Source organism: Piliocolobus tephrosceles, chromosome 3, assembly GCF_002776525.5.
Source record: "Piliocolobus tephrosceles isolate RC106 chromosome 3, ASM277652v3, whole genome shotgun sequence".
NCBI lineage: Eukaryota > Metazoa > Chordata > Mammalia > Primates > Cercopithecidae > Piliocolobus > Piliocolobus tephrosceles.
The window spans coordinates 45,130,174-45,150,389 of NC_045436.1; the positions used below are offsets into that span (position 1 = coordinate 45,130,174).

The 20,216-nt window shown below is 35.4% G+C and overlaps 1 protein-coding gene across 2 annotated transcripts in view; it reads right to left on the bottom strand.

Moving 5' to 3' along the window:
• Window positions 1–943: 943 nt before the first annotated feature.
• The window catches only part of HHIP (hedgehog interacting protein), a 94,523-nt gene continuing 75,250 nt past the window's right edge, over window positions 944–20,216 (bottom strand). The window contains exons 12-14 of one of the 2 annotated variants that reach the window (XM_023226013.2): window positions 4,880–5,028; window positions 1,869–1,997; window positions 944–1,026 (exon numbers count right to left, since the gene is read on the bottom strand). In XM_023226013.2, coding sequence (XP_023081781.1) covers window positions 1,016–1,026; window positions 1,869–1,997; window positions 4,880–5,028 — 289 coding nt within the window. In that variant the 3' untranslated portion in view covers window positions 944–1,015. Of the gene's footprint in view, window positions 1,027–1,714; window positions 1,998–4,879; window positions 5,029–20,216 lie in introns of those variants that run through there. The other variant, XM_023226011.2, reaches the window with a different exon arrangement.

Here is a 20,216-nt window from a genome sequence, read left to right on the forward strand (position 1 = left end):
TTGAATCTAAATTGTGCAAAATTATGCATGCACTTTTTAATGCAGGCTATTGTTCACTAAGCACTGAACCAAGATTTCTCAACCCATTTCCATTTGGCATGAGGTCACTTGAAACTTAAGTAATCATATATGGAAGACAAGAGCAGTGTACTTAACCAATCTTTCTACATTGTGGCTTCTATATAAATGCTTACTGGGCTTTAATTGCAAATCTCTCACCTTAAAACAACAGAGAAATACTAGCTACAACATATTTTTTAAATTGAGGCTTGTATTCCTAAAGGTAAGGAGCAGGTTTAGAAAGTCAGCTGGTGCTGCATAATCTCTACTGCTCTACAATTTAGATTCTAGAGGAATGGGTGTTTACAGAAGGACAGCCATAGTGGGTATGCACTTGTCATGAGTAGATGTGTTTTTTCAGTAGTGCAAAGAGGCCTTATATTTTGTTAAAATCCAAACGTGGAGAGCTGGCTTTGAAAAACATGAAGAAAAATATCTACTATACTTTTTGCAGTTTTAAGTCAGAACATGTCATCTCTTTAAAACCCTGAACAGAACATTTACAGAAAATTTATTGATACATTAACCAAAGAGTATTTTCATTGAGTTCTGAAGGAATACGTACATTTAAAGTCTTATTTGGCAAGAATGATTATGTTAAAAATTTGTACAGGTGACAGCTTACATAGCCAAGATTTTTAAAAAAACAAGTGAGCTCTTCTCCAGTGAGGTTCGATTCAGTGGAAATCTGCAACATTCTAATAACATGGACTCTGACAGTCTTGCTATGGTGAAAAGCACTTTACAAATGTTTAATGCTGGAATTTTATAAGAATTGGCTGTTTTCTTGCTTTTTCTTCCGTCGTTAATGATTACATGTTGGCACAAGGATACCTTGCTAGATTAGATCCACAGCACATTAAAGACTGTTTGCTTTCTCACTCCCCTTCTTTCCAATTAAGTTGGTGAAAAATGTAACTTTAGTGTTTTACAGGACAGGGTAAAGGTGTTTCATCTAGGTGATGTCTATATTATAAAAATAAAATAAAATATATAAATATGTAACACAAACCCAGTGCCTATTGTTAAATAAAATATACAATAAAAGCAGACCTTTTAGGAAGACTGATTTTAAAATATGCTGTTATGATTTAATTATAAAACACTTAAAAACAATCTTGAGATTAAGAGGAAGTAATCAGATTTCTCAGCCAATAAAAAGGTAAGTGTAACATTCTGTAATTGGATACACTGACAAAAATGAAGGTTACAATTTTATATCAAGTTGCTCACTTAGAAATTCATCAGGGAGTTCTGAAACATTCTCTCCTAGTATAGTACTTTAATATAAAAATATTGCCTTTTTTATTAGATCCATCAGATTGCACAGGAATGTTTCAAAACTCTATTAAAGTTGACTTTAGTGATTACTGACAGAAGATTCCTGGGAAGTCAAATAATCTCTTCTAGTGACATAAAAAATTCGTTATCAATTTACAGTGGAATTTCTGTGTAAATTACTCTGCCCAAGGAAGTATATATTTTTAAAAATCATCTGTTAAGTAACAACGCATATAAGGATTATGAGTATGTGTATGTGCATATGTGAACAAACATGCTGACATACACACAGAGGATCTGCACATTTCTGGAAATCATTTTTAAATTAATAAAAGAGAATGAAATCACAGGAGTGTGTAGCAGGATAACAGTCTTTTTTTTTTTTTTTTTTTTTTTTTTTTTTTAATGACAGGCTAAAAAATAAATGCCCATTGGAAAGGAATACGCAAACAGTCCCAGAAACTATACAATGTAACTTGTTAGATCCAGCAAGTAAGATGTCATGTCAATGATCTGATCAAGAATACCTGCCCTGGTCACTCTGCGGATGTTTCTGTCCACTTGTTCACACTGAGGACCAAGATATCCTTTTTTACAGAGGCACTTGTTCGGTCTAACACAGACACCTCCATGACGGCATGCTGGCTCACATTTTGCTGGGAGAGAAAAAGAGCAAGAACATCACACTCTCATTCTGTGTGTCAGAAACAGGACCGAGCATGAGACCTACAAATATTGCTGAATAAGGGAAGCGAGGGAAAAAAGGAGGGAGATAGTTACAAAATGATCTGAAAGATAAATATACCAGTAGCAAACGCGCTTTTACACCCATAGTTATTTGGAGGCCTGAACTCGGCAGAGAACGAGACATTTCTAGAGAAGCTGAGATCGTGAGAAACAGTTGCAACCCTTTGCAAAATTAACTCTATTTAAAATGAAGATTTTAGTCCTTCAAAATCTCTGCTCCACAGGAGCATTTTCTACAGAGGGCCTCCCAAACTCTGTTCCCATTCCTTCAAGGTAGGATCTCAACATGGGAGTGACCCAGCCTGAGGGGGAGACAGAGAGACTCAAGCATCTTCAATGTAACATAAAGGAACAATCAGTTTTGGATTTTGGTTAGGTGGAATATCCACCATATAAACTCCTTTGGATTCTTCCTTCCTCTTCCTTCCAGGGGCAGACAGCATAGGCTTTGCTCTCTGATGACACTTTGAAGTCCCTTTCTGGAGTCAGTGCAATTGGCCAACAAAGGATGTTCTGAGCCAACTTTTTCAGGGTTACCCTACAGCACAGAATTTATTCATTAAAGAATTTTTACCACTACAATATAAATGGGGAATATAAAGATATACTGCTAAAATGAGACATAAAATTGGATACATAAATTGCCATTTTCTGATTAAATCTGGGGAGTACAGTCACTGTGGATGGAGTCAAATTCCTTCAATACATTTCCCTATGTTTTGACAAGACAGGGTTATTTTAACCTTTCAAATACATTAATCAAATTCCAGGGGTCTGTTTTTGACACATGGAAAAGAAAAAATAAGCAGAAAGTAAACAATTTTATGTTTTAAATCTGTGGGAGATGAGTAAACAATGTGAGTACATGAATAAAATTCTTGATTGGGTCCAAAACATCTCAAATAAACAGATTACTTTTATAGAATGGTTTTGGTGAATGTTATATATTCAAACTATTTAAATTGATTCAGTGTAAAAATGAAAGTACCTCATGGAGTAAAACTTTATTTAACTCAATGTATGTCTATTTTCATTTATATCACAATTTATTATTAGTATCTATTAAGGTTTGTATAATGCCAACTGTATTCAAGATAATTCATTCACCCTCATTTAAACACGCTGTTACTAGCAGGCTTCAGGTAACATAAGAGATTAGGCAAAATGCAAAGCAGGGAATATAACAGAATGGACACTTTATGTTATATTCTGTTACTAAAAGATGCAGAGAGGCTGGGCATGATGGCTCACACCTGTAATCCAGCACTCTGGGAGGCCAAGGTGGCAGATCACATGAGGTTGAGAGTTCAAGACCAGCCTGGCCAACATGGTGAAAACCCATCTCCACTATAAATACAAAAATTAGCAGGGCATGGTGGCGGGCACCTATAATCCAAGCTACTCGGGAAGCTGAGGTGGGAGAATCACTTGAACCCAGGAGGCGGAGGTGGCGGTGAGCCGAGATCGCCTCACTGCACTCCAGCCTTGGCGACAGAAAGAGACTCCATCTCAAAAAAAAAAAAAAAAAAAAAAGGAAAAAAAAAAAGGCAGAGAAAGTAGATATTGTCAGGCAGCAAAGAAAGCAGAAAGACAATAGATTAGCAGGAATTTGAATATCATTACATTTGAATACTGATTCTCATATTTTTGGTCAACTAACAAAAAGGTAGAGAGGGTGGGTCAATAACATGTAAGCATTTGTTTTAAATAATGTAATTACTTAATTTCTGTTGAGTTTTAATTTTGATAATTCCTTCCTAGATACATAACCATAGTATTAATCAAACACATAATGTTATTAATGCTGAAGCAATTTAAGTTTAAAAGGTATCCTCTATGTGTGGTTTTAAATGTTGGTTATTTTTGTTGGGCAATATAAAGATAGACAAGTTATAGTTATAATTCTTGGAAATACATCTTGAGGACAAACAAAAAGATAGCATTTATGAATAAATAATATTAAATGTTAATTTGATATTTTAATTTTCATTGGCAATAAGTATTTTAATATTTGAAATAACCGAGATCAAAATCTTTTCTAAGTGATGGTATATGCTAATTGTTAATTATGCATTTTCAACATACACATTTTAAACTCTAGGTTTCTAAATTTATCTAATTTTCTGACTTTACACCAAGTAGAACTTAAACATCACTGCACATAATTGAGGAACTATCAAGTTAAAGGCTAGAACAACCCTGGAAAAAAATCTCCTTTGCTCTCTCTGAGCAGATGCACACCTAGTTGATGGTTCACAGGGGAGCGGCAAAAAGCATGAAAAAATCTCGTAATATGTCTCTAGATAATTGCATTTTCCCCTTTTATTTAATAACACCCACTGAAAAGCCCTGTTTTTAGTCTGCTGTGGTAGGAAAGCAAGCAGTAAAGGCAGGGAGGGCATTTACGGGGTGTCTGGAAAATGCTAGTGCTTGGAGAGGGGTTTGGCAAACACTATGTCATTGGCTAGTGTGAAATCTCAGAACCCAGGATTGAGAGGCCCACAGAGATTATCTAGTTGTGCTATTTGCATTTTTGACTTTTTGAAAGGACTCAGTCATTTAAAGGTTTTGTATATTTATAATTAACTTACATAAGTGAATTGTTTACATTAAGAAAATGAGCAAGATTTTACTTACAAGCTCAGAAACAGATAAGCATTAATAGTATTGTAAATGGCTAAACACTTTTGAACACTATATTGTTGTAGAAGAAACAATCGGTGTTGAGTTCTTGAGTACCTAAGGATTGACTCATCCCCAGTCCTTTTCAGGTGAAAACAAAAATACTAACCGATTCTGCAGAAGTCCCCCTCCCAGCCTGGACTGCAGCAGCACTTTCCCGTGGGGGTGCAGTAGCCGTTTCGACAGAGCCTGGAGCACTCTGAAGTCAGTGTCTGTGCAGGTTGTACCGTGGCTCTGCATTCCTCAGGCATTAAAGGTCTACATTAAAAGACAATAGTTGAAAGTGTATTCCAGTTGAAAACCAGCAGTGGAATGAAATTTAGTGATTCTGTGGTTTACAAAGCATGCCTCTTACTTTCTAGAGAGACTTTTATTTTATTTTTTTAAGACACTCAGATTTACAACTTTCTAAGGATAGGAAATACATACCAGTGAGGAAACAAACTAACCAGTTTGTAACCCAACTAAATACACTAAACATCGTAAGAAACTTTATCCTGATCAAAACCCATTGATGAAAACTATCTTTAATTAATTTGATATTTCACATTTGGTAACTACAAATTTCTAACAATTGCAATATTTAAAGTAAAGATGTATAAATATCTTAAAACTTTTCCCCCATATATACAAAAATGTTTAGGAATAGTGTCTGAGATAGTTTCACTTGTTATTGACACAGTTGGCAGTAGTACAAGGCTGAAGGCATTCATCAAACTGACTTGTAGCCTGAAAAGCTTTGGAATCAATTTTTGTTTTAATTTTACATTTCTTTTGAGATAATATTTTTAGACTGATTTTTCTTGAAAGGCAACCGTAATATATGTGTGTATACTATTGAGTCAAAGTTTAAACTCCATGCACAGAAAGATCCATATATATGTAAAGATTATATATATATAAAATCTGATTTTGATCTATACATATGTCAAGATTATGTATATATATATAAATAACCTGATTTTGTCCTGCTATAAGGAAAAAGAATGCCAAAAGTAGCAAACAGAAACATCTTATTTGCAATGTAAAATGTCATAGATTTTAATTGTTCTACAACTGCCATCATTTAGAGTGGAAACCAAGATGCCTTCAGAAGATTTTTATGGTTCTTACTGTTTTTAAAACAAGATGTCATTCAAGCTGGGTCAGGTTGGAGTCATGGTCACAACTGCTCATTACCTAATCTTCAGGGAAAAAATGTGCAGTGGCACTTTCCTATCAGTCGCTGTTACCTGTGCCACAGTGCGGTGAGAAGATTCTTTTCAGTTGAAGGAATGTAAACAAATGTTTTCACTGACAGTCAAATCAATAGCATTAGGATGGCCAAGCAGATGGACACCTTAAGTACCGTAAGAAGAAGATGACCATTACAGGTCAAAACCTCAAGAGGTAAATTACAGAGCTTTCTGAGACAAGCAAATAATTAAGCCCTGCAGACTCGGCTTTTTTGAGATAGGTTACCTTGTTATGTCCCTATGGCAATATGAACAGTGATAATAATTTGGGGCCTGATCACAGACTGTTTCTACAATGACTCAAAACCATATAAACCATATATGTTAAAAACAAAAATATTTAAAACGTACAGTGGCTTCCCTAGCTCTTCTCCCGAAGAAAAGTCCCACTCTATGTTGAAAGTGCTGTGTTCTGCAGCTAACATGACAATTCAGAAAACACCCTTAAATCTATTCAGCCTCTTATTTGAATCTAGGAATGGTCAATTTCTGTGAAAGGTCCTGCAGGCATTCTATGCACTAAGCATATTTTTATTCAAAAAACATTAACAGTTCCCATGTGTTCCTCAAAAGTGTCTTTCTGGGAGTAAGTGTAGGGTGGGATAAGGTAGAGAAAATGTTAAATGTCTATGCCAAGAAAAGTAAGGACACAATCTTCGCCTTCTTCTTGTTGTTCTTGAGTATCCCAAGTATATTCTCTTTCTTTCTCATTTAAAATTCTTATTTTATTTGTGAGACAATGGCGGCATTTCTGACCACAAGAAGAGCAGTTTTTCAGTAGCCATGAAATTCTTCTGAGTTGTAGGCCATGATCATCTACGAAGTGGCATTCAGTAAGCAAATATTCTAATTGAAATTGCAGAATTCTGTGCATCTAATTTCTATTCCTTACTCACTTGCTCACCCACTTTCTGACTCATTCAAGAAAAGAGACCCAGAAATAGAGTATGTCAAAAATCTATTACATGTTATAGGCAATGCAAAATTTGCAGGTACCTACCCTCACATACTTCCTCATAAGTTGGTTTACCCCTAAACTGGTGAATCTAAAGAGATGGCATCATTTAGATCATGAATATAGGTGAACTTTGTTAAACAACAACTAGAAGATGTTGCCTGTTTGAGGCAAAGTATAGGAACACTGATTCATGGGCACTGGGAAAAGGAATGAGGACATGATAAATAGGAATCCGATACTGAAGGGCAATTCTTTCGGGGAGAGTGACCCCTGTTTCCCCGCCGATACTCCAATTTGATGCTTTGACTATTTTTCACTGAACATTCAAACGTATGGAAACTCAGATTAGGGAGAAGATTCTAAAATTTTTTTTTTTCCCTAAAATTTGGTAAATGTTTGTCTACCTGCGGATGTAGTAATTATTTCACACCTGGGCTTATTTACTTTAATTTATATAAGACTGTGTAGCTGTAATATACAAACATTGTAATTCCCTCAAGTTTTATTTAAATACCGGGAGACTTTATCTTTTTTTGTTCTACATAGTTGATAAATAACATTCTGTACTTATTATATTAAATCAATCCTCTCTCTTTTAAACTGTTACTCTATCAAGATTCCCTTAATATGAACATTTACATAAAAGATTGCTTGTATCTTATAGAGTTCTGTTCAGGAATAGGCTATTTATCTTTTTTTTCCCCTTCTTCACTGAAGGTTTTCTGAGGGCAGAAGCTACATACTCAATCCCCTTCAAGTCCAATCCTTTACTTGGGCAAGTACTGAGCTCTTCAGGGGGATAAGACATAAATAGTACAGGGTCCTGAGCCTCACACAGACCACTGAGGATAAGACAAATAGGCATACACAAAAGTATAATGCAGTGTGATCTTTGCTATGATACAGGCACACATGAAGTATTATAGAAGCACAGATGAGGAGGCAACTAGTTTAAGGGATGTTATAGAGAGATGACATTTATACTACCATGTATTTTATCTTCTTCAAGTATTCATATTCATAGGAAATAGGAAAATTCTGTATAAGTCAGTCAATAAATGTTTATTAAATTAAATTAGGTCAGGTACGGTGGCTCACGCCTGTAATCCCAGCACATTGGGAGGTCAAGGTGGGTGGATCACCTGAGGTCAGGAGTTCGAGACCAGCCTGGCCAATATGGTGAAACCCTGTCTCTACTAAAAATACAAAAATTAGCTGGATGTCGTCATGGGTGCCTGTAATCCCAGCTACTCAGGAGACTGAGGCAGGAGAATCACTTGAACCCAGGAGGCAGAGGTTGCAGTGAGCCAAGATCATGCCATTGCACTCCAGCCTGGGCAACAAGAGTGAAACTCTGTCTCAAAATAAATAAATAAAATAAAGAAATTAAATTGAATCTATATAGTAGTAACTTTCTGAAGCACACTCTCTGAAATATGAACTCCATGAGGACAAATATTTCCTCTCATCTCTTGTGACTCCCCAGGACCTAGAAGAATGTGTTGCACGTGGAAGATGGTTAATAAAAATCTATTGAATGAGTGAAATTAATGAGAATATGGAATTTTAAAAGGGTGTTTGCGCCCTTTCTATGTTGTTGTGTAAAGACATCAGGAAAATATGGGTCATTCAGGGGAGGGATATCCTTAAAATCTAATTGCTATACTTTCATATCATAAACACAAAACATTTATTGTATTTCTCTCTATTGCCTAAATAAACTTGTCTTAAAGTTTTTTTCAAGGTACAGTTATACTTATTCTGAAAGATACATTTTGATAATAATTATAATCATAGTAAATAAACCGAAGGTTAAGAAGTCAAAGTCAGCATGAGATAAAGAGATAGGACTGTCTTCTCTTCCAGGTGAGAATTAAGTCAACACATTAAAATTCAATTTTCTAATATTTGGTAGCATCTGACAAAGATTTTTGGTGATTCCAACCATTCCCCTGCAATCACTTTTTGTAATGGTGACGTTCTCCCTTTTACTGAAAAGAACAGGGCCTCTTTACGTGGAATAAAGAGAAACAAAAAGGGAATAAACAGTACCTTTAAACTTTATTATTATTGTCTTATTGAAATAGACCATCTTACATATACTTAAGTGCTACATATATACACCTAGATAGGACCTAAACAAAACTTTAGGGTATACATCTGTGATGCATTAACCCATTTTCATACTTATTTTTATTGTACTGGAAAATTGGGTGCTTTAATGTACAATCTAATACATTAGATTTAAATGTATTAAATTAGATTTAAATATATTAAATAGATATCTATTTTAAATCTAATTTAAATTGTTTTGTTCTTCTTTTAAACAACAACTCTTAAACCTCTGGACCCTTCACTCTACTAAATGAAGTCAGAGTAACTTTCAAAACAGAAAACTTAACCAACAGGGTGTTTAGGCTTGTAGAAAAGAATATATCTAGTCTATTCGTTCACAGCTATCCCCATAGCCCTTGAATTTAATTTAAATCTGAAAAACATATTTCCTAATCCCTTCACGCATGACAAATAATGAAATGCTAAAACCCTAGTGCAGAAAACTGTCCAACATTCTTTAATGTATAAAGCACTGTTTTCAGAAATTTAAAAAATGTTCTTAGAAACCAACTTTGGCTTGTTTTGTGTAGTAGGATAAAGATTTGGATACTTTTTTGAAAAAAAGGAAGTTGAGAAGCATAAGTTATTATAAGACATGTTATAGGTGATGACTTTCTGTGAATAGCTAAGACTAACAGTGAACGTCTTTGGGTAGTGGTATTATGAATGGTTCTCATTTCATGATATTTAATTTAGGGGATGAACAAATAAATCAATACATGGGAAGTCCTTTGATTCTGTGTGGAGGTACAAGGATAAATCCTGTCTGAGCAGGACCACCCTTCCAAATGAGCACTGCAGAAATCTATTTTGTCTAACAAAAAGGAAAGGAGCTCATTCTGAAATTTTTGTGAGGTGTCCAGATTTTGAATTCATTTCATTGTAAAACAAGACATACAGATCAAGAGTAATATTTATATGTGAAATCCTGATAGGGGTATTAGAAGATGTACTAATTCTGTAGCCTCTCTTAGACAGCTTTATGTTTAAGGCGGAAGGTGACATAATAACTGTCTTACTTCTTTATCCATAGACACAATGGGACACATGGAAAAGAGCACCCTTGCAACTCTAACATTTAAAAAACTACTTTTCTTCCATGCTTTCTTTCATTCTCATGAGTTAGGAAAAACTGATAAGTCAAAATCCTCGTTCCACAGAATGCAGAATCTCAGGCCATAACCCCAGATCTACTGATTTTGAATCTTTAACACAATGGTCAGGTGACTCACATGCATATTCAAGTTTGTGAGGCCTGTTTCTAAATTAGGTCCATTTCCCAGCCAGGAGGAATCAACGTGGCCTTTAATTAGTGTATTCAGGTGCTTCCAAGTACAGAATGCTCTGAAATCTTCCAATTGGGTGGAGTCTTTGCCTGAACAAGGAGGCAGTCTTCGAATGCCACAGCAGATTCTATGGTTTAATGAATTTCCTCACGCTGTAAGCAATTTGATACACAGTGATTATCCTTGACCACTCATCGTTTTTAAGCCAATACTCATCACTTTTACCTAAAAAAGGGTAAGGAAGTGAAAAATTTCTTATGATGGGATAAATTTTTACTGTCTCCCATCTGTGGAGCTTTAGGCATAGGAATAAGTGCTAGTATAGTACTTGCTGTGTCATCTTTTTATTGCCTTTCTGAAAGGCAGTACACAAACTGATATTCTTCTTCTTTGTAATTGTCTTTAATCTGGCTGTTCACTGAATTTTTCCTGGTCATATTGGTGTTTCTTTCTTCAGTGTCAGTTTACTTATAAGAAGTAGAATGCTATATTCTGAAGGATTTACCGCATGTTTTGAGACTATACATAGCCATTTTGTAGCAGCTTTAAAAACAACAATGCATTATACAAACTCAATTTTGCTGAGGAATCATATATTTATAATACAATCATATTTCAGGTAGAAGAACGGAGCCAGTGGAATCTATTCCTGTGTAACCATGTAATATTGATCTCATTGAGACTTCATGGCAGTATCGACAGCAACATACATTTCCTAATGGCATTTTTCAAGTTCTATTTGAAGTACAGCAAGAAATTAAATGTTTCAAGAGTTACTGCTTTCATTTTATTTTTAAGGAATACCTTTTTTGACATTATAGCATATGTAGGCTGCAGAAATATATGTTTTATGTATTCTTAAATAACTCTGATACTAGAATAAAGAGAAAAAAAACCTTTGAATTCAAGGATAACTCTGATTTTATGTACTTTATAAATCATATTCAAATTTTTAATTTGTGCTAAATATTTCTAAAATTTGAGTTTAGGACAGATAAAGCTAATGTTCTGTCTTATTTTCACATAGTGTCTAGAAATTTCTCTGTTCTGAAATGTGTTGAAAACAAGTGGGGATTGGCATTGGCTGTCTTCTTTGTGACTAATATTCCCTTCATGTTGAGGGTTTCTGCTGTTTAAAAGTCTCATCCTCACATGATGAACTGACTTGCTCACTAATAAACAGTGTTACTTGGCTTTAATACCTAGGCAATTTGAAACTGAGTTGGCACTAAACCTTTCAAAGGAGGCAAAAGCAGTAGTAATTTAGTGAATTGAGCCACAGGTTTGACTATCTACTGCTAATAAGATTGTCAGAAATTTCACAAATATCCATCTAATTTTCTTCTGTGGTTAAAGATGCAACCATAATAAAAGCAAATAATGAAGCCACTTACATTTTTCATGTTTGACTTTATTCTCATGAGTGAAGGCCAACTTTGCAATTCTTAAATTTAAAAGATCAGAAAGTGTATGAAGAGATTAAGTGGCTTTCACACAGCTAGTTACAGAGAATTCTGGAACTCTTTCCTGGTTCAGTGTTCTTTCCACTGAACTGGCCCTCTTAGTTTAGGAAAAAAGGTAGCAACGTAACCACATTTCAGGTCCTATTAATCTCACTACACAAACATCACCACAGTGCACAAATATCTAAAAGGGTATGTGGATCTCCTGTATCAACTTTGTTTTATCAGCTTAACTCAATGCATATATTTCCATGGGAAAATCAGGACGTGAAAAGTTATGTAATATCTTACAGGAAAAACCTAGGAGAAAAGATTAATGAAACTAAATAATAATGTTACGTGCTTTTAGATAGACAACATCCAGTTTTATCAAATTGCCATAGGTATTTGTTGTATTATATTTGCAATATCCTAGTTTTAGAAACTGATCAACTATAATATGAGCAGTGAATATAGAAAAAATAGGCATTTCTACTGTAATTCAATGTACATGTTCCTGAAAAATATTGTATTCCACAAAATGGCACTTAAAATAAGTGGGCTGTTATGGATTGCTTGTTTCCCTCCAAAATCACATGTTGACGCCCTAACCCCCCAAATGACAGCATTATGAGACGGGGTCTTTGGGAAGAAGTAAGATTTAAATAAAGTCATGAAGGTAGAGCCCCCATGATACGAATATTGCCATTATAAGAAGTGTCACCAGAGAGCTTGCTTTCTTTCTCTCTCCATCATATTAGGATACAGTGAGAAGGTGGCAATATGCAAACCAGAAACAGAGCCTTCACCAAACATCCAACCATGCTGGCACCCTGCTCTTGGATTTCCTCCAGTATGACTGGAAGTAAATGTCTGTTGTTTAAGCCACCTAGGTATTTTGTTATAACAGCCTAAGCTGACTAAGACAAGGGCTTATGGGAAGAATTGTTTTGGGGCAGACCCCTCAAGATCTGTGCAGCTTTGTAACTAAAGCAGTGATGAAAACAAAAGCTGGTACCTTGGAAGAAAGTTTGGGCAACCAAGCAAGCAACTCAGAAGTAGCTGGAGGTCGTTTCAGGAAAGATTAGAAACACACAAAACAAAATGATGATGGAAGTGGAACTCTGAAAAGAGGATGTGTACCCTGAAGAGAGCCATGGAAGGCTGTGGGATGCATCTTGAAAGGCGGAAACCCAGTGCAGGTACTTACTTTCCATTGACGGCTCAGTTGAAAAGGCTTTTTCTGCCTGTGCAACAGCTAGACTGAGGGCGTGTTCCTTTCCCTATAATTCTTGTTACATCTTGCTTGAAAAGCTGCAAAACTACCTTCATGTTATGCTGAGATTCTCTTTTGTACATGAGCTTATTAGTGTTAAAGAAAGTCACACTGTAGCAGAACAGAAATGGGAAACCAAATAATGGTGGATTTTACCTACATCAATAACTTCTGGATCATCAGTTTGGCAATTTATAATGTACAGTGTTATGGTACAGTATTTTTGTTTCAAAGTGTTTTACCTCAAATAATAATTTTTATATTTTAATAATATATGCAATCTCCTGGTTTAAGGTAAAAATAAACTCCTTAGGGGATGGGACCAACTTTTTATTCATTCTCTGCCTCTGTGGCACATCATTGAATTCAGGAGACATACAAAAAATGCTTCTAATGAAATCAGCACTAATCAAATCAGGAATCTTGGATTATATCTGTACTTACTCTGATATGGCACAAAAATAAAAATTAAATAATTAGGGTATAATAAAAAAGCCAATGCCATTGCTTCCTAATATAAAGAAGGAAATATATTCTGTTCAGAATTTCATGTCCAAAATCAAGTTTTTAACTTAAATACTTAATTCATAAACCATAATTGATAAAAATGTTAGACACAAGTATTGCTTATGTAATAATATGATCAGAGAAATTTTTTCAGATTTTATCTATTTTTATTGTGATGAAAACAGCCCAGGGGAATGACAACTAATATTAACAAATACAATAAATAGGCTGGGCACTGTGGCTCATGTCTGTAATCCCAGCACTTTGGGAGGCCAAGGTGGGCGGATCGCCTGAGGCCAGGAGTTTGAGACCAGCCTGGCCAATATGGCGAAACCCCGTCTCTACAAAAAATACAAAAAATTAGCCGGATTTGTTGGCGTGCACCTGTAATCCCAGCTACTTGGGAGGCTGAGGCAGGAGAATCGCTTGAACCTGGGAGGCAGAGATTTCAGTGAGCCGAGATCATGCCATTGCACTCCGGCCTGGGCATCAAGAACAAAACTCCGTCTCAAACACACACACACGCACACACACAGAATAAATAAATAACACTTGTATTACAACATCATTCAAAAGTTTTAAGAATGCAGTATTTTTCTTTTAGAAATCATCAAAAAATAAATTCTTAACTCCATTTCCCCACTTATAAAGCAATAGATCTACCAGTGTTTTAATTTCATATCATTCAAAGGTAGAAATTTAAGATTCACTAAATGCTTTAAAGGAGAAAAGAAATTTTAAACAAGTTTCTTTCCTATGAAAGAGCACAGGAATGTCAGTTCAAATTCTCTTTGAAGATGACTAGCCTGATAAATTTCCAAATTTTGATGTTCATATATCATTCGTTAGTCACAGTTGACAAAAATAAGTCATTTAAGTAACAGTTTTTTTAACTCAACCGAAATGAATTAGTAACAAAGTGATGCTAAGATGCAGTTTTTTCTTTACAAGCTACATCTTCCTCTAGAAAACATCTTTTTAAACAATTTGCATGACTGTTTTAGACATATCTAATGCAACATTAAATCTGTCTTTATCTAAGGTACTGCAATATCTGATGATATACTACCTTATGATAAAAGTATAAGATATTCAAAAGGACTAATATCAGACTTCTAGCATTGTCCTAGAAGAGACAGTGGTGGGTATGGCAGTGGTTATGGCCATGTTAATTGAAAAGAAAATGCTTTTAGGAATTTTTGACTCAATATATAAGTCTCACTTTGAAGAATATATTCTTCATCATTCACATTCTCCATATTATATCTTTTTAAATGAATGCCAGTTTGAAGTGGCAATTCAGTCAAGTTTTCATAGCAATCTGTCCAATTACTAAAGAAGATGATATTCTAAGATTTGAAATTCATAGCTTAAGAGAGACTACTTAGAATAAAAGAGAAAATTCCTTTGAATGCTGTGGTCATATGTCACATTTCCAGGAAATAGGAGATATATATATATATATACATACACACAAGAAGACTGGTACATGTTCTCACTATAAATAATGATAAGTATGTAAGGTGACGGATATGCAAGTTAACTTGACTCAGTCATTTCACAACATTTATCAAAACATCATGTTGTACACCGTAAATATATGCAATTCCTATTTGTCAATTTTACCTTAAAGTTGGGGAAAAATTAAGAGTTTAGATTCATCTTTAATAGCTGTGGGAGACCAGTGAAGGATTTCAAGTAGGGGAGAAATAGAAGTAGTTTTGCATTTTATAAATATAAATCTGTCAGCATTTGGAATAAAAGCATATGATGGATTTTAAAAATAAGACATAAACACTTTAAAATAACACGGTCACACAAAGTTTTTTTCACAAATTATTATATAATAGTGCCTATTTATTTTGAAATAGGTGATGGCTCTACATAACATTGCATGTGCTACCTGTATGTTTCAGTGTGTCTGTACACATGTACATGTATGCAAATCTTACTAAAGTATGAATAAAATTTTAGTTATACTCGGGCTGCTACCATCTATTATGTATGCCTGCTGATCCATTCATTAGAAGTTTCAACTTTGATCTTGCTCAATTCTTTTGTAGTATATCTCTAAAATTTCTGATGCTATATGGCAGCTTAGTAGGGATTTGTTAGTTGAAAAGGTATTGTGCACCACAACAGGAAATCTAGTGTACTGAGAAAGAATATAATCAGGCAGATACATGTATATTCATCTTTGGTTACTGGATACGTAGAATAATGATGATAGCAAAAATGTGGAAAATGTTTCCTTGCCTCTTAGACTTCAAATCCACCATGCTGAATGGACTTTTATAGGGCATATACTTGTTCATGACCTCTAGTGTTAAGAAATTCTGTCATGTTTGAAAACTAGTCCCTAGTGGAGCCTGTATCCCTGTTAATAGCTGAAAGGTCAATGGAGCTGCTAAACAGTTTGTATTACTGTCAGGGTGGCCATGAAAACACCACCTGCTGCAAGAGGACTTGGCAGCTGGGTCAACAGGCACTGTGGGAATTTATCAACTTAGGGGGGCCACTTGCATAAAACTTTGACTGATGAATTGGGACTAGACTGGCTTATTGGGCTAAAGCTGCTCTATTATGTATAACTTTCTTTGGGATGGCAGAGCTGCCTGCTGGCTCCCTGAGACATATGCAAAGGATAAACAGAACTGGTTTCCTCTTATGAAGTGATTTTTTTGAAAAAACACTCTTTAGCATCCAGTCTAATAAGAAGTAGGATGAAGATATTAAGAAAACAATAAACAAAGGGCAGTAAGTGGGCCATGGGGGGAAGAAGAATGAGGGGCAGTTTTTGATATTGGTCACAGAGGAGATTGGGGATACAATATTTCTATAAAATGACCCCTCAAGCCTGGAATTTGCATTGTTAATTTATAGACTTATTAAGGGGATGGTCTGTGTGACTTGGTTGGGTAACAGAGAAGCGATATGTCAAAATATAGCAAGAGTGAGTACATAGTAATTAAATCTACATGATGGAGAATAATTTTCCTTTACAAATTCCTAGAGAAATAAAGCCTGGAAAAGTTTCAAAAAAAGTCATTTGGTTTAAGTTCATCTGAAACAAAAATTAAAGAATATTTGTCAATACTATGAAAAAAATTTGTGTTCTATAAAACTAAATCTTGGAAGTTACATAACTTTGTCGGAATTCTTTAATTTCCACCCCTAGGAACATTTATGTACTTCTGAAAGGATTTAGCAAAGAGCAACCAAGGTATAATTTGGACATTTGAAAACTACGTATTAAGAGTTATTTATTTATTTTTTTTGAAACGGAGTCTCGCCCTGTTGCCCAGTGCTGGAGTGCAGTGGCATGATCTCAGCTCACTGCAACTTCCACCTCCTGGATTCAAGTGATTCTCCTGCCTCAGCCTCCTGAGTAGCTGGAATTACAGGCATGCACCACCACGCCCAGCTAATTTTTGTACTTTTAGTACATAGAGGGTTTCACCATGTTGGCCAGGCTGGTCTTGAACTCCTGACCTCAAGTGATTCTCCCATCTTGGCCTCCCAAAGTGCTGGGATTACAGGCATGAGCCACCATGCCTGGCTCTATTGAAGGTTATTAGAAGCTCCATAGATGTCTTTATTCCAATTTTTGAACTAAAGGAACCTTAAAAGTTGAGAGATCATCTGAAAATAATCCTGGAATGCCTGGAATAAACATACAAAAATTACTAAAGAATGTAATATGTTTAAAATATATTATTTAAACACCTTCACAGCCCTCTGTAGAATGCAGCAGGGACAGAAATATCATCTTCTACATATTTTTTGATGGACAAAGGGGCACAGTATGGTGAAATAATCTATGCTGGGTGCCACACTAAGGAAGATTTAGAGACCAGACCAATTGACTCCCTGTCTGACCCAGATAGACTTGCTCCCAATCTTGACTAGTTTCAGATGGCACTACTAAGTGAAAGTAAAATTATTGCCAAGATTTTGTGTTCAGTTCATCTAAATCTGTTTTCTAGAACTGCTAGCTGAAGGAGCCCCCAGGCTAAGGCATACTGAATTCAGTACTAGAGACTTTTTTGGATCCTGTGAGTTGGCTGAGTAAACTGGGTGATTGGTGTTGATTTGACCTTAACTCTGCTCTGCCATAAGATGTGACTGTTCAATCCCTGAAGGTATTCCAAGAGTGTGTACAATGTTCTAACATGGAGGCAAACTTAATTCCTTTTCTGTTTCCTTGGAAGTTGCTTTTTTTTTTTTTTTTTAAATTTAGACAGAGTCTCACTCTGTCACCCAGACTGGAGTGTAATGGCATGATCTCGGCTCACTGCAGCCTTCTCCTCCTGGGTTCAAGTGATTCTCCTGCCTCAGCCTACCGAGTAGCTGGGATTACAGGCACCCACCACCATGCCCAGCTAATGTTTTGTGATTTTACTAGAGACGGAGTTTTTACCAGATTGGCCAGGCTGGTCTCAAACTCCTGACCTCAGGTGATTCACCCACCTCGGCCTCCCAAAGTGCTGGGATTACAGGCATGAGCCACCATGCCCGGCCTGGTGGAGTTTTTTCTTAACTCAGGAGTTTTTTCTTAACTCCTGAGTTCTAGGCATTTTCTTTTTTATTTTTTATTTTTCATGCTAACCAATGGCATTTAATTTTTACAAGAGGATATCTCACCATCCTTTTCTGAGATTGCTGCACACTGTAATTGATTTGAAACTTACGTAAATGATTATGTAGCTTACAGCTTTAGATCAAATTGTCCTTACAGACTGAGGTGGTAATACTAGAACCTTATCTGTTTTTGCCAAAATGATTTAAGAGATACTACATATATAGTTTCTATGGTTTCTAAACTCCCTCATTGTGTGTTTGTGTGTGTGTACATGTGCACATGTAGAAAAAAATAGGAAAAACATAAATCCTATGGTAAGAATGTAACTTCTATGACATATAACACAGAAAATAAAAATTTCATAGTTTTCTGCTTTTCTCTTCTTGGGCCACAAATCAACTGATGTTTGAAAGTTATTCTGAAAACATTATTCTAGCAAGTCTGGGGGCTTTGGTACGAGAATACAATTAACCTAAGAGTTCAATTTGTGTTTGATTTTTGGTATAACAAAATGTGTCTATATATTGTTTTTATAGTTGATAAGATTATTTTTTAAAATTCAGCCTCAAAAATTTTAGAAAAACAATTCTGCCCTAACACAGACATCCTGAACACTACTATGCTTGTAATTAGTTTGTGTCCAAAATAATCCTGTTCACACACTTAAGTGTCTGCTTATATAGAGCTTCAACTCATCTAGGAAGAAATATAATAACAATAAACATTGATGGCCAAATCAAAACAGCATGAGACTCCCAACAAATGTTTATAAAAACATTTGTTTTCTTATAGTCAGTTTAATTTTGAAATTTATGCTCATGTCTGTGTACAAGGACGGTTTCTTTGGGACTCTGCTACTTCCCCCACCTTCTGAAAAGCAAACACAAATCTTAACCCAGGCCCCCCACATGACATGACTCACCAGAAACAGGCACCATAATGAGAAGTCAGGCCTTCAGGTATGTCACTCTGAGACCACCCTACTAGAGGAGAACTAAGATCACAAAGCCAAGGTCCCTTATGGCAACCTTGGTAATTAGACACTAATAATAGACTGAAGGTGTAAAATTCACCTCAACTCAGCCACAGACTAAACAATCCAGATGAAGAGAGAAAGATTTTTGTGAGAAGGAGAGAGAATCCATTACAATGCTACGAGGTACTTTGCAAAAACATATAGACTTAGACAGTATAATGGAATAACAATGACTGTTTTGAAACTAATTGTATTATATCTGAGTGAAACCCCTACACCTCATTATGAATCTTTAGAATTTTGTGAATTAACATTAGTTTGATTTTTATTCTTAAGGTTGCCAACTTCAACAATCCCCTAAGTGTCTGACTTTTTTTTGTTGTTGATGTCTTTGCTTTTCTTATGGAGGACATTAATTTCACATTTGAGGGGAAAAATTGATGTAGTATATAGATGAGTATTTCTCTTACTGTGAAAGAAAATATATACAGTTAAATAGAGAAGGGATGTTATCAACCTGTGATATATGATATGTGATACTGCCCAGAGATCGTTTAGAACTGGTTCTTCTTTTTGTTCTGCAAGATCCAAGGTCAACCTGCATTTCCTTCAGAAAAGCGTTTTGTCATATAAAAAAGGAGAAAATTTCAGAACAACATACACAATTTACAATTTAAAAAGAATATTTTAAAATGCCCTTAGTAAACTTTTCAGAGTATTAGAATTAACTTTTTTGAAAAAGACTTGAATTGAAATTTGAAAATGGAGTCATGAAAATAATATAGAAGGAATCTGAAATGTGCAGCATGGTGTGGCTGAAGAGTAACAAGTCCGAGTGCTCAGCAACAGTCATGTCTGTAAGGATCCTCAGGTTTCGTTATGATTAGCTGTTTCTAAATTTATGACTAATGTCTTTTCAACAACATATAATTTTAGCAGCTTCTGATAACTCAGGTTTGATCCATGAAATTAACAACTGACTAGTGATGATTCAAGATGATTGAAGTACATATGTATAAATGTTGTGATGCGTGAGTGGGAAGGACCGGGGCGAGATAAACATATTCTT